The following is a 12025-nucleotide window of genomic DNA, read 5'->3' as shown; positions in this document are numbered from 1 at the left end:
TCGACCGTCTCTCGCGCTTCGTTTTGTTGTTATCGGGTTCACTTGTCATCGAACAGCCGGATTGATAGACTTCCTTTGAATCAATTTCGTTTAAAATATACAACATTTAGTGTTAAGTCCACATATCAAATTTTCTTCGTCTAGCTCAAGGCGTTTTTTAGTTATCTTGTTCATAGACTGACAAACAGAATTTCATTACATAATAATTTTTTCTCTTTATATCTCTTCGTTTTGTAGTTGGCGTGTTAATTTATATTCGGATAACCTTAATGGATGCACTTTTTCTGAATGGATTTTTCACAAAATTTGATAGAAATCTACAAATTTAATGTGAAAACCATATACAGATTTCATCTGTCTAACGCCGGTGTCCTGGCACAGGGGTAGCTCGTCTTTCCCGTGATCTGGGCGTCCTGGGTTCGAGTCCCGGTTTGGGCATGGTTGTTCTATCTGTGAGATGTGAGAATGTGCCCTCCTGTAAAAAGGGGTTGTGCAAGCAAATGAGTGATGCGTGAGTAGCAACGTCGTACTCTTGGCCCTAGTTGGCGCCACTATAAAAACAAGAGACGCTCCCCCACCGGCTTAAAATCGCTGTCTTCATAACAGCGGGCTTGTCCATGGCAAGTGCCTTAAGAAACAACAATATCTGTCTAACTGACGTTTTTAAGTTACCTTGTTCGTAAATAGATAGGAAGGTCGACATAATTTTAAAAATATGTTTTTCAGACTCCTAAATGTCTTTTTTTTTTTTTTTTTTTTTTTGCGGGAAGGGGGGGGGGGAGCGATTTCAATGGGTTTTTTTTATGGGAAATAAAAAGAGCATTGAATCAACTTTGACAAACGACCTGAAGAATTTTAAAAATACATAAATAAATATGTAAAGCGCGCATGGATTTCTCTCGACCAACTTTTAAAGCAGTATGTATCATGAAAAACAGTTCCTACTTTCCTTCAGTTACTGACAGTTCTTAACTTTTTGCTAGGAACTAGGCTGTAGTAAGTCATTTCCAGAGCGCAATATTATTTTTTCGCTTTCGTCGCCATTTTTGTCGTTATGAAATGAAATCTACAGCTATTATGTCTTCGCTATATTTCATATCATTGCCATCGATGATATCAATATTTACCTTCCTCATTTTCCACCATTAATCATTACTTTTGTCATATCATTTCTCAAGGACAGCAACATCCTTTGCATTCGAAATCCAAACTTTTTTCATTACTCAGTAATCTGTAACAAATAGGAGTAGTGCGGTTTTGCCTTGGCAAAGGCTTTGTTCATTGAAGGATTTAAGAGTTTCGAAGTGAATCAACTTGTAATAATTTTATTTATTTTTATTTTAATAGGTTTTTGGAAATGTTTATGCTGTTATTTATTTAAATGTAAAATAATAAATTTCTTGAAAAATGAATCATAATTATTGGTTGATGATTTCTACAGAATATGATCATTTAAATGTAATGAAAGATTATTTACAAATTTCTTTTACAAGACCTGTCAAGTGGAAACTGATATAACGAATTAATGAATAATTAATATTCAAATATGTTTTTAAAAGTTATTGCTTATAGTACTTTAATTTATTTAAGATTTGAAGAATTCAATATAAACACATCGTGCAATCCTAAAATTTTATAATTCATTATTTATATAATATATTAATTATACTTTAACTAAGATACAAACATTTAAGTCTTACCCACCCTTTGGCCTAACGACTCTGTTACCTAGTCGGAAATCCGCCACTGACTCTGCGTATGGCCTCATTATCCGCATTATCATCTGTATAAGGTAGCATTTTCCACATTGCTGTAATCTAAATGTGAAATACTTAAATTTAAAATGACATTTTGCCTTAACACTATCATAAAACTACCTGTTCCCTTTCCCATCAGTATACTAGTAAAATTAATAATTTTTTATTAGATATTACAAAACTTCATAAAATGCCTGAAAATGATTTCTGTCTCTAACTGCCTAGTTACCCAGAAACGTGAGAAGCTAGATAGATGGAATTTGTTAAACTGTCTTTAACCAAAATTTCATATTTTATTAAATATTTTTGTAAATCTGTCAGTGGAAAGTCTACGCGTGTACGATAATTCACCAACACTACGAGCTAGATGAGTGAAATTTTGTATATAATTTGTATCATCAGATTGTAAATTTGCATCAGATTTTGGACAATACCCATCAACAGGATAACTGTTTGTTGAGAATGCAATCACTCAAAAATGCAATGACTTAAATGCATGAAATTCGGTTTGTTATCTTGTGATTGAAATTGTAGTTTTGTGTCAATTGGCTGGCAAAATTCTATAATTCAAAAATGTGGCAAGGTAGATAAATGAAATTTAGTTTGTTATCCAAACGCACACACACACTAACGTGTGTGTGTGTGTCAAAGTGTGTCAAATTTCTGGGGCCTATTCGGTCAATGAGACAAAATCTGAAATGCTGTTTCTTATTTGTTTGTTTACTATACTTTGGAGCTAAATGCAGAATGCTATTATAGTACATGTATGCGAAAATAGTACATTGCTTTCTGTTAAAAAATATTTTAAAGTCAGCAAAAAAATAATCTGTGTTTTAAAATAAAACAACACAGTGTGGTAAAAATACAGCATTAAAAATAAAATTTTTTGATTTTCATTTATATATTTATGACAAGGAAAATTTCTGTCAAATCATGTTTCTGAAAATCTGTCTTACATGTTCAAAACTTCTGAAATTTGAAGACATGTGCATTTTATGTCAATATGTAAATCCTCTAAATTTTTCAGAAAAGTAAGACTTTCCCTCTTCCTTTTTATCTAATGTCATGGCCTTATTTTATTTGAATAGATGCACATCAAGTTCAATTTCCTGAAAGATATTTTTTCCTCCTCTTCTGTCTCCAGACACGAAAAAATGATATCTTAAGATTTGAGCTGTATAAATTCTGTATATAGTCACAGAAATATATATACTTATGTAATTACGATTTAAAATTGCAAAATCCGTGCTGAAATAATGTTCGTAAGCTTCAAAATAGGATATCAATAAAATTAAAATGCTGAATTAAAAAATATGTTTATCATTATATATTATAAAATTAATTTATAATTAACTATAATTAAATAATATTTCTGATGTAATTGAAAATAAATTTTAGTATAAATTACAATTTATGCATAATAGAATTATGCAAATGAATGCTTCTGGTCGAGAAATAAACGTTTCTATTAAACAAGTCGGAATTCTAGGCTTAGAATCACGATATTCCAAAATAAATTGTAATTTTTGTGTATGAATAATTGATGGATTTTTGTCTCTAACAAATAAATAAAATTTTATATGGCGAAATATATAATTTTAGATCAAGAATTAGCATAAATTTTGGACATATTTTCGAGGAAAACAAATGCACAATTTCAGGCCATAAACTGTGAAATATTTTAAATTTACTAAATTCTTGGAATAATCTCAAAATATAATATTGCTCTTTTTTCGTTTTATTTAAAATCATAGCTAAACGAAATTGTATGATTTCGGATTTTCGGACTAAATCACTAAAGTGAAATTGTGCAGGATTCTGATAGAGATCCTTAAAAATTCTATCAATAAATGATCGAAAATCGTTTGACTATTAAGTTGAAAGTGAAAGAGTTGGCGCAGCTGCTTTGTTCTTATCACGCCAAATATAATGAGTAGTAGCCAAGTGTTGAATGATTCGCCTCGGTCGTCGAGTTCGTATCGATCGCAAATAAATTTCCATTGCAGCGCTGCATTAGTTTGACCTCATGTAAACATTGCGGAGACAACTATACGCGCTCCCATAGACCCTTTAGAGACTTTTTCCCTTTTTTCTTACTTCCTTAGAGGTTAGAAATATCTACCAATAATTCTCCGAATCTCTCACAATCCGAACCATTTGGAAAAATACTAACAGTTTGCTTACAATCGGGAATAGCAATAATGTATTTCTGTTTATTTAGTTTCTTTAATTATTCCATTTTACTGATTAGTTCTTGAATATGTAATTTCTTTTTTGTTTTTAATTTTATTTTAATAATCATTTCAAAAATATATTTCTGCAACAAAAGGTACATTTTTTTTTATTTTATAAATTTGTTACATTTGAAGTTGTTTTAATTGAAAATTTTATTTTTTGCTTTAATTAGTTTTCAAGCTGAATTTTAATCCTTCTTTTAAAATTTGTTTTTTATATTAATCCAAATTTTACTGTCTATTTCAGATTTTTTAACAATGGCGTTGATAGCTTATTAAAAGCATATATAGCTGATCCTTTCCAATTCAATTCCCTTTTAAGCACCAAACAGTGGAATTTATGGATAAGAGCCAAAGAATCACTTTCAGGTACAGAGTTGGATAAAGTTATTGAAATTCTATGGTCAGAACTAGAAGAAGAAGCTAAGCAGCCATGGACTACAGGTTAGTTTTCCAATTATTATTATTATTTATAAATATCTATATTATTTGCTTTTGAAAGATTTTTTTTTAAAGTAAAGAGTATATTTTAAAATTTTCACTAAAGATAATTGCAAGATTCAGATTTCTTTTCAAATCTATAAATACAATATGTCTGAATTATATCTAATATTTTTTTAATCCAAACTTATTGAAGTATCTATTTTCCTGGGTGGAAAATTATATATATTTTTGAAATAACTTATTTCTTTTCTTTTTTTCTTCATGTATTAATTTATTTTTAATTGAGCAATTAATTGATATCTATAATTTGATTTTAAAAGTATTTACATTTTTTAAACATGAGATTTTAATCATTCTAGAATAAAATACCTTTAATTATTCCTTTAATGCTAGTTATTATTTGACTTTTATGTATTTTATTTTTTGATAGAATTATAATGAAAGAAATTCCTAAATTATCCTCCATATTACATACATACTTTATTATAATTTGTTCTTATTTTATTGTTTGAATTAGTTTTCCTGCAGATGATTATAGAATAATAAAAGTTCTGTGTATGCTCATTTTTTTTTCTTGTAAAAATATTCTTTTTTTTAAAGTTAAAGGAATTTTATTGCATTTAAGTTTTTAAAAAATTAACCTTAATTACTGGTATGCTTAACCTAGTGTGATAAATCTTCATAAAAAATATTTCATCTAGTTTTTTTTATAATTATTATTATTAATTTGTATTGGGTATTAACCCTTTCAGCCCAGCTTTTACATAATTAAAATTTTAAATCCCGTGTAAAAATGGCTCTTTCTGTAATAATTTCTGTAAAGTGGGATTTATTTACCCAGTATTAAAGGAAATCTGATTTCTGGAACATATATGCCTATTAAGGCTGAAAGAGTTAAGTTTCCAATGTGAATTATCACTAATCTTTTTTCCCCTTGTGTATGTGCATTGGAAATCTGGTTGCAATCGATTTCATGATATTGTTTATGTATTTTATGTTTTATGTCTTTAATTTTTTATTTTTTATTTTAATATAAAACATTACAATACTCTAAATTTACTGTAATATTTTTATTGCATCAAAAAATGTTGGTGTTTTAAATATTGTAATGGTGAAAAATGTAAAACAGAATTTATTTTTTAAAAAAAATATTTAAGAAAAGAAAATCCTTTACATGTAAGGTTCACCTTTCTTCTGAATAAAAGATGAATTTTGAATAGTAGAAATTTTTGTTTGACTCTCCTATTCTATTTCCTTTTACTATTTCATAATTTATCAATTTTAATTGCTCATATGATTTTTTTCCCCCTTCTAGCTGGCATATTTATCTTGTCACTCAGCGTAGCTCTATTCACTGGCATGGTACTAACCATGTCCCAGCCTAGATTGGAAGCTAATTATGGAAATCAAAAGCTGGGCTTTCTCTCCTATGTTACTGGAAAATACTTATCTCCGTTAAAATGTAAAGTAGTGTTTGACTGGACTGAGCCTCAGGTTGTGGGGAATACTATGAGCTTTACTGTAATGGTTAGTGATTTTTAAAAAATTTTATAACAATAGAAATTGCTAATTGTAATATTTTATATTAGAATGTGCAATGTTTTCAACTGTATTCCAATTTTGTAGTTTTCTTGTAATTTTTTGTTATGATCTCCATTACTTTTTAACTCCACTTTTTTTTAATATATATTTTTATACATTATTTTTTTAAGCATATTACACCAGTATAGAATAAATTGGTTGTGTATATTTCTTACATGCATTTTAGTTTCTTTTTTTTAAATCCTTTTTATTGTTTTTTTTATTAGAAAATAATTATATTCGGTCTTATTTTAAAATAATTGATTTTAGAGGGAATTTTCAATAATAAGAAAAGAACAAATTCCTTGAGTTGATTTTATTATTGTATTATCAATAGATGATAATATACTTTATCATCACCTTTGTAATGAAAGAATAAGAAGACCATTGCTCCTTTTTGAAGAATTTTTTTCCATCTTTTGCTGCAACTCTTATTTTTTTGACGTTCTTGTCTTTTTCTCTCCCAATTAAAAAAATTTAGTTAGTTAATTGTTTGCTGTCAATTACCAATACTTATTAAATAAAGATAAGATGACATGGAAATAAATTATGTTCGGTTTAAAAAAATCTAATTCTGGATTTCGGTCTTTCTTGTCAGTTGAAGCTTTAGTGCTGAAATATTTATATTTGCATCAAGTTTTCACATTTTATCAGTAATTAATTGTATTATATTAATTCTTTCAACATATTTAATTTCATCAGCATTTATTAAATTATTTCATGTGTCAGTTTTTCCAGAGAAATGGTCAAGCATATCCAATTTGCAATGAAGACAATGTCTTAATCGAAATTACTCAGGGAGCTTACAAAATTGCTTGTAGTGTGGAACTTGGAGGTTGTCAGATATCTGATGCTAATACAGCTAGGGTACAATTCACTGTACGGAGGGCTGGAGAATATCGTATTTGTGTGCTTGTTGGAATGACCCACATCCAAGGAAGTCCATTTATAAAGATCTTTATACCTGGTAAGAATTTTAAACTTCATTATTATAACTTCTTTTTTTTTTTTTTTTTTGTAGAGGCAATATAAATTTTATTTTTCATTAACATTTTATTTAATATATATTTAACATACTGTGTCCTTTATACAAAAAAAAAATGTGAACTGCTTTATGTGTAGTATAGATAAGAGATTTAATGAAAAATAGACACATTCGAAAATGGTAAAATCTAAGGGGGATGATTATCAGCTCTGTTTTTCAAGTAATTTAAAAATTTCTTTCTACATTTTTCCCCCTTATTTTATATTCTGCAATTTTTTAAATTATTATCCTGGCAGATTTTTAAAAAAATTCTTAAGATAATTGTTTCTTCAAAAGAAAGAATTTTTATTTTTTTCTTTTAAAATGAAATTAATAGTATCGATATAAATTGAAGAAGAAAAAATATACATATGTATTCAAAAAAATTATTGAGAAGGCTTATAAAAATGAATGTTTTTTAATTAAAATTTTTTTGCTTTTTTGAATTATAATTTTTTAAATTTTACTATCAACTAATTATTGCTTTTGCAATTTGTATCAACTTTTGCTTTCATTGTAAAATAACGTTACTTATTTATTATTATTATTTTTATTAATCTTAACTTCAGAAACTACATTCTACCATTATTTTGAAAATCGCTCTTTGGTATAACCTTATGTTTCATAAACAAATAACTTCAAATATATTTCTGTTATCTTGATTTTATTTTCTCTTGTTATTCATCAACTCCTATATACTGTTATTCATCAACTCCTGTATACAAACACCAATACTGTTTTTAATGTTCAAATTTAAAAATGTTTTACTTATGAGAGTCTGTTATGGATCATTTTGGCTGTGGCATTTAATTAAATATCTTCAAACTGTTATAAGAAGTGCTTTATGTACCTTTCTGAACATTAAATTTTCTTAGAAAATGCACAGGTATAGTGTAAACAATTATTCTTTTACTATTATTTTTTGTAATATAATTAGCATTCATGCCAAAATTAGTACCTGTAAATAATAATTTACATGAAAAATCCAAACAGTGTTACTAATTGTTATACACATTATATACATTGTATCCATCCACTCTTTTGATAGTCTTAAAAGAAAGTTTTTAAATCATTAGAGGTAGATACATGCATGCAAGTGGAAAAACAATTTAAATGAGGAAAATATTTATATTTTATATTACTTAAATCTTAGAATGTACTGTTGAAAAAACTACAAAATTTAAAACTTTTATTCAGTGCTGTAGTCTCATTAAACATATGTACTAATATATTCTTGATGCATTAATATTTCAAACCAAAAAGTTCAACAAGTTCTTCTCTACTGCAACCCAAATTGATTGAATTATGAAACTGATTTTAAGCTAATCAACAGCTGTATCAAGGAAATGCTGTTCATTGATTGACAAATTTTCTTTAAGGTAGATATTGAAGAGTCTAAAATCATATATAATAGTATTCATAATAGTGTTTAGAGTGTTAGTATATAAAGAATATTAAATATGACTAATAAGACCAGATACATCATAAATATAGTTTCTCAGTAATATATTTATTACTCTGTGATATAAAACATATTTATTTTTGTCATTTAAAACGTATTTTCAATTGAAAATGCATATGAATCTCTAATAACTTAGAAATTAATTATTTGATGGCAGTTAGAGGGGATACCCTGTATGTATCTAATTGCTTATGTTTAATCAAATTGAGTGAAATATTCAATAATTTTAATAGGTCCTCCTGATCCTATGAAAACATCCTTTATACATCATAGTTCAACTGTTGTTGGTAGTGAAGATATACCTACACAGCTTTTTATCGAACCTAGAGATAAATATGGTAATTTATGTACTGTTGATAAAGACTGTGATCCAGCTTCAGAATACAGTGTCGATATTATAGAGGTAAAAATATATTTATCATGTAATTTTGTAGTTTAATCTCCTTTCCTGTTTGTAGAGGAAAAACACTATTGTATTTACGCAGAATAATTTTTAAAATTTCCATTTTAAAACATTAGTATAAGCAGTGGCAGCACTGGATAACAAAAAAAGGAACTGGGGAAAGCATAATTTAAAATTTTTCCAGAGGAATAAGATTTTTAGCATGATTAATATTTGAGAATGAGAAATAATTTATTACATATTTGAATCTAAAATATATACATATACCTAAGTTTCTAGAATGAGTTAAAAATCATTTTTTAATTTCATGCTATAGGATTTCATTGGAAATGTAATACTCTTTTTCTTTATTGTTTTTAACTATTCTGTGTTTACATTTTTAATTTAAAATGTTGTTTTTGCCTTCTCTATTAAGTTCAAATATACTATTTTTATTTATTTATTTATTTGCTTTGTTGTATAATGAAATATTTTTTAATGCAATTTAGAAATTGCTAATGTAATTTTTTCTATATTTTTTCTTTAAAAAAATTGATGTGGTTAAATCTTTCTGACAATTTTGAAACTTAAAGGCATTTTTACAATTTGGTTAAGCTAAAGATCTAATACAGAAATTGCTGACAATTTAATATACAAAATTACACTTCAAAAATTTTATTTTAAGTGTCTTATGTTCTAAAAATGTGTCTTAATATATAATAAATTATGCCCTTTCTCCTGCATTCCCTACAACTTTTTTTTTATCCTGCATGTCATTAATCTTTGTAAAAATTATTGATTGTGCGTGTATGAATACTTTTAAACATAACATACTTTTTAAATTATGTTGTTAATGCTTATAATGTTGTTAAAATTACAAATTATTAGAAGTGTAACTGCCTTTTTCTAGGATATTCTTTTATTTTCTGATATTTTAAATTTCATTTTGGCTTTAGTTTGGAATATTAAATTCTTAACTTTTTGTGAAAATAGAATAATTCTCTATAAAGTCTTTTTATATATATATATATATATATATATATATATATATATTCTCTCTTTATTTTAAAAAATTTTGTATTTTCCTTTTTGACAAAAAAAAAAATTAAATTTTAGAATCACTATTGAATTTGAGATTTACTTTTATTAGGTAAATTCAGGCCGACCCATACCAGATTCATTCCGATGGGAATGCTATTCATTAATATCACGTTTAGTACTTGTATTGAAATTTCCTAGAGAAGGTTGTTACCGTGCAACTGTTTCATACAAGGGGCAAACAATACAGAATGGAGATTTCCATGTTATCATATTAAATCGTATGTATTTTCATGGCTGTTCATTGCTCTAATTCTACTAATATTACTAAGTCATACGATGTTTTTCAAAGTGCAATAAAGTACTGATTAATTTTGTGAACACATATCACTGTTTAATATCGATAGTTGATTACTAATATGTATACATTATTAGGTAATACAAATGTGTAACCTAATAATGTTATTAGATTTATTATTTCAACTTTATTTCCCAATGATATACAGATAGAAGTACTATAATGATTAATAATATGATTGTTAAAATAATTTTTCTCAGTTCTGAATTATAAATGTAAAATTATGTTGAAATAAAAAATGTAAGAGAAACATTTTGAGAATGGTGAACTTTTTTTGGAAATGCATTTCTTGAGTTTTTAATAACTAGTATGGTTGAATTTTATATTTATGATTAATACATATTATTTAAATAAAAAATTAAGCGGATTTTAGTTTATTAATCAGATGAATTAAAAGTTTTCTAAGGTTTTAGAAGTTGCTAATATATTTAGTAATTTTCAATTTTTAAACATTTTTTATAATTCTGGTTCTTATTCTTAGAAGAAGAGTCATTTATGGTGCAGAAAAATGTTGCTAAGAAGAACAAATGCTATGAAGTCAAATTATTAGCTTTAAATGGAGAAAGATATCAGAAGCCTAAGAAAGTGTATTGCTACATATCACCAAAGGTAACAATAATTTTTGAATTTTAATTACTATATTAATTAATTAAATGCAGCCAGATGAATAAAATGAAATAATGTTCAGTTTTATTGTTTTATTCCATTTCATTCCTTTAATTTCTTCTTTGTCTTCATGAGCACAACGGCCCCTTGCAGACCTTAGCTGCCTCAACCATGTGCAATTTCCAGCTCTTTCTATCCCTGCAACTCCCTTCCAGTTCTTTATCCTCGGAAAACGCAAGTCTCTTTCCACATCTTCCAGCTATCTAATTGGAGGTCTTCCTCTGGTCCATATTCCTGTAGGATTTTTAAAAGTGGATATTTTGAGGGTGCTGTTTTCTAGGCTTCTCCAAATATTGCCGAGCCATCTTAACCTATTGCTCTGGATAACCAGATTTATCTGTGGTTGCCTATAGAGTTTGTATAATTCAAAATTGAATCTAGTTCACCAACATCCTCTCTCTAGTACAGGGCCAAAGATAGTTCAAAGGATCTTTCTCACGAACATATTCTGAGAATGCTGAGTGTCCAAGTTTCCCTTTCATAGAGCAGAACAGACATAATAAGAATAACTCTTAGTATAGTTTTTTATTAATTAAGTTGGATCTTAGTTATTTTTACAGTCCAAAGAAACATTGATTAGCCATTTTTATTTTGTTGTCAATTTCTGCTCTGAGTTTATTATTGTCATTAATTATTGTGCCAAGGTATTTGAAATGATCGACTTTTTCGAAGGTATGATCATTAATGCACAGAGGAACACTGTGAATTATAGTTGAGGGAGGGAATTCCATAAATTTGGTTTTATCTTCGTTGATGGTAAGGCCCATATTTGTGGCAGAAGTTTCCAAAACTTGATTTGTCCTTTCTGACCTTCCAATAATATCTGTATCATCTGCATAGGCTGACAGTTGAATGGATCTATTCCACAGAGTGCCCTTTTGGTCTAACCCACTATCTCGAATGCATTTCTCCAAGGCAATGTTAAAAAGCAGACAAGCAAGGAAAACCCTTGACACAGGCCTCTCTCTGTTGCAAAGGGCTCAGATAGATTTGGATTTGACCCTGCATCTTACATTATTAAGTGTAGCCTTTGTTAAATTAACAAGTTAAGTAGGGATTCCAAACTCTTCCATTGCTTC

The 12025-nt window shown here is 27.6% G+C and overlaps 1 protein-coding gene across 2 annotated transcripts in view; it reads left to right on the top strand.

Annotated features, from left to right (window-relative positions):
- Positions 1–12025, top strand: part of LOC129976165 (apoptosis-resistant E3 ubiquitin protein ligase 1-like) — a 44928-nt gene that overhangs the window by 18769 nt on the left and 14134 nt on the right. Inside the window, exons 4-9 of one of the 2 annotated variants that reach the window (XM_056089595.1) lie at positions 4239–4435; positions 5751–5962; positions 6746–6983; positions 8736–8905; positions 10035–10203; positions 10765–10889. In XM_056089595.1, coding sequence (XP_055945570.1) covers positions 4239–4435; positions 5751–5962; positions 6746–6983; positions 8736–8905; positions 10035–10203; positions 10765–10889 — 1111 coding nt within the window. Of the gene's footprint in view, positions 1–4238; positions 4436–5750; positions 5963–6745; positions 6984–8735; positions 8906–10034; positions 10204–10761; positions 10890–12025 lie in introns of both variants that reach the window. The other variant, XM_056089594.1, reaches the window with a different exon arrangement.

The sequence above is a fragment of the Argiope bruennichi genome, chromosome 7 (assembly GCF_947563725.1).
Source record: "Argiope bruennichi chromosome 7, qqArgBrue1.1, whole genome shotgun sequence".
Taxonomy (NCBI): domain Eukaryota; kingdom Metazoa; phylum Arthropoda; class Arachnida; order Araneae; family Araneidae; genus Argiope; species Argiope bruennichi.
This window is presented reverse-complemented; position numbering and strand designations above follow the sequence as displayed.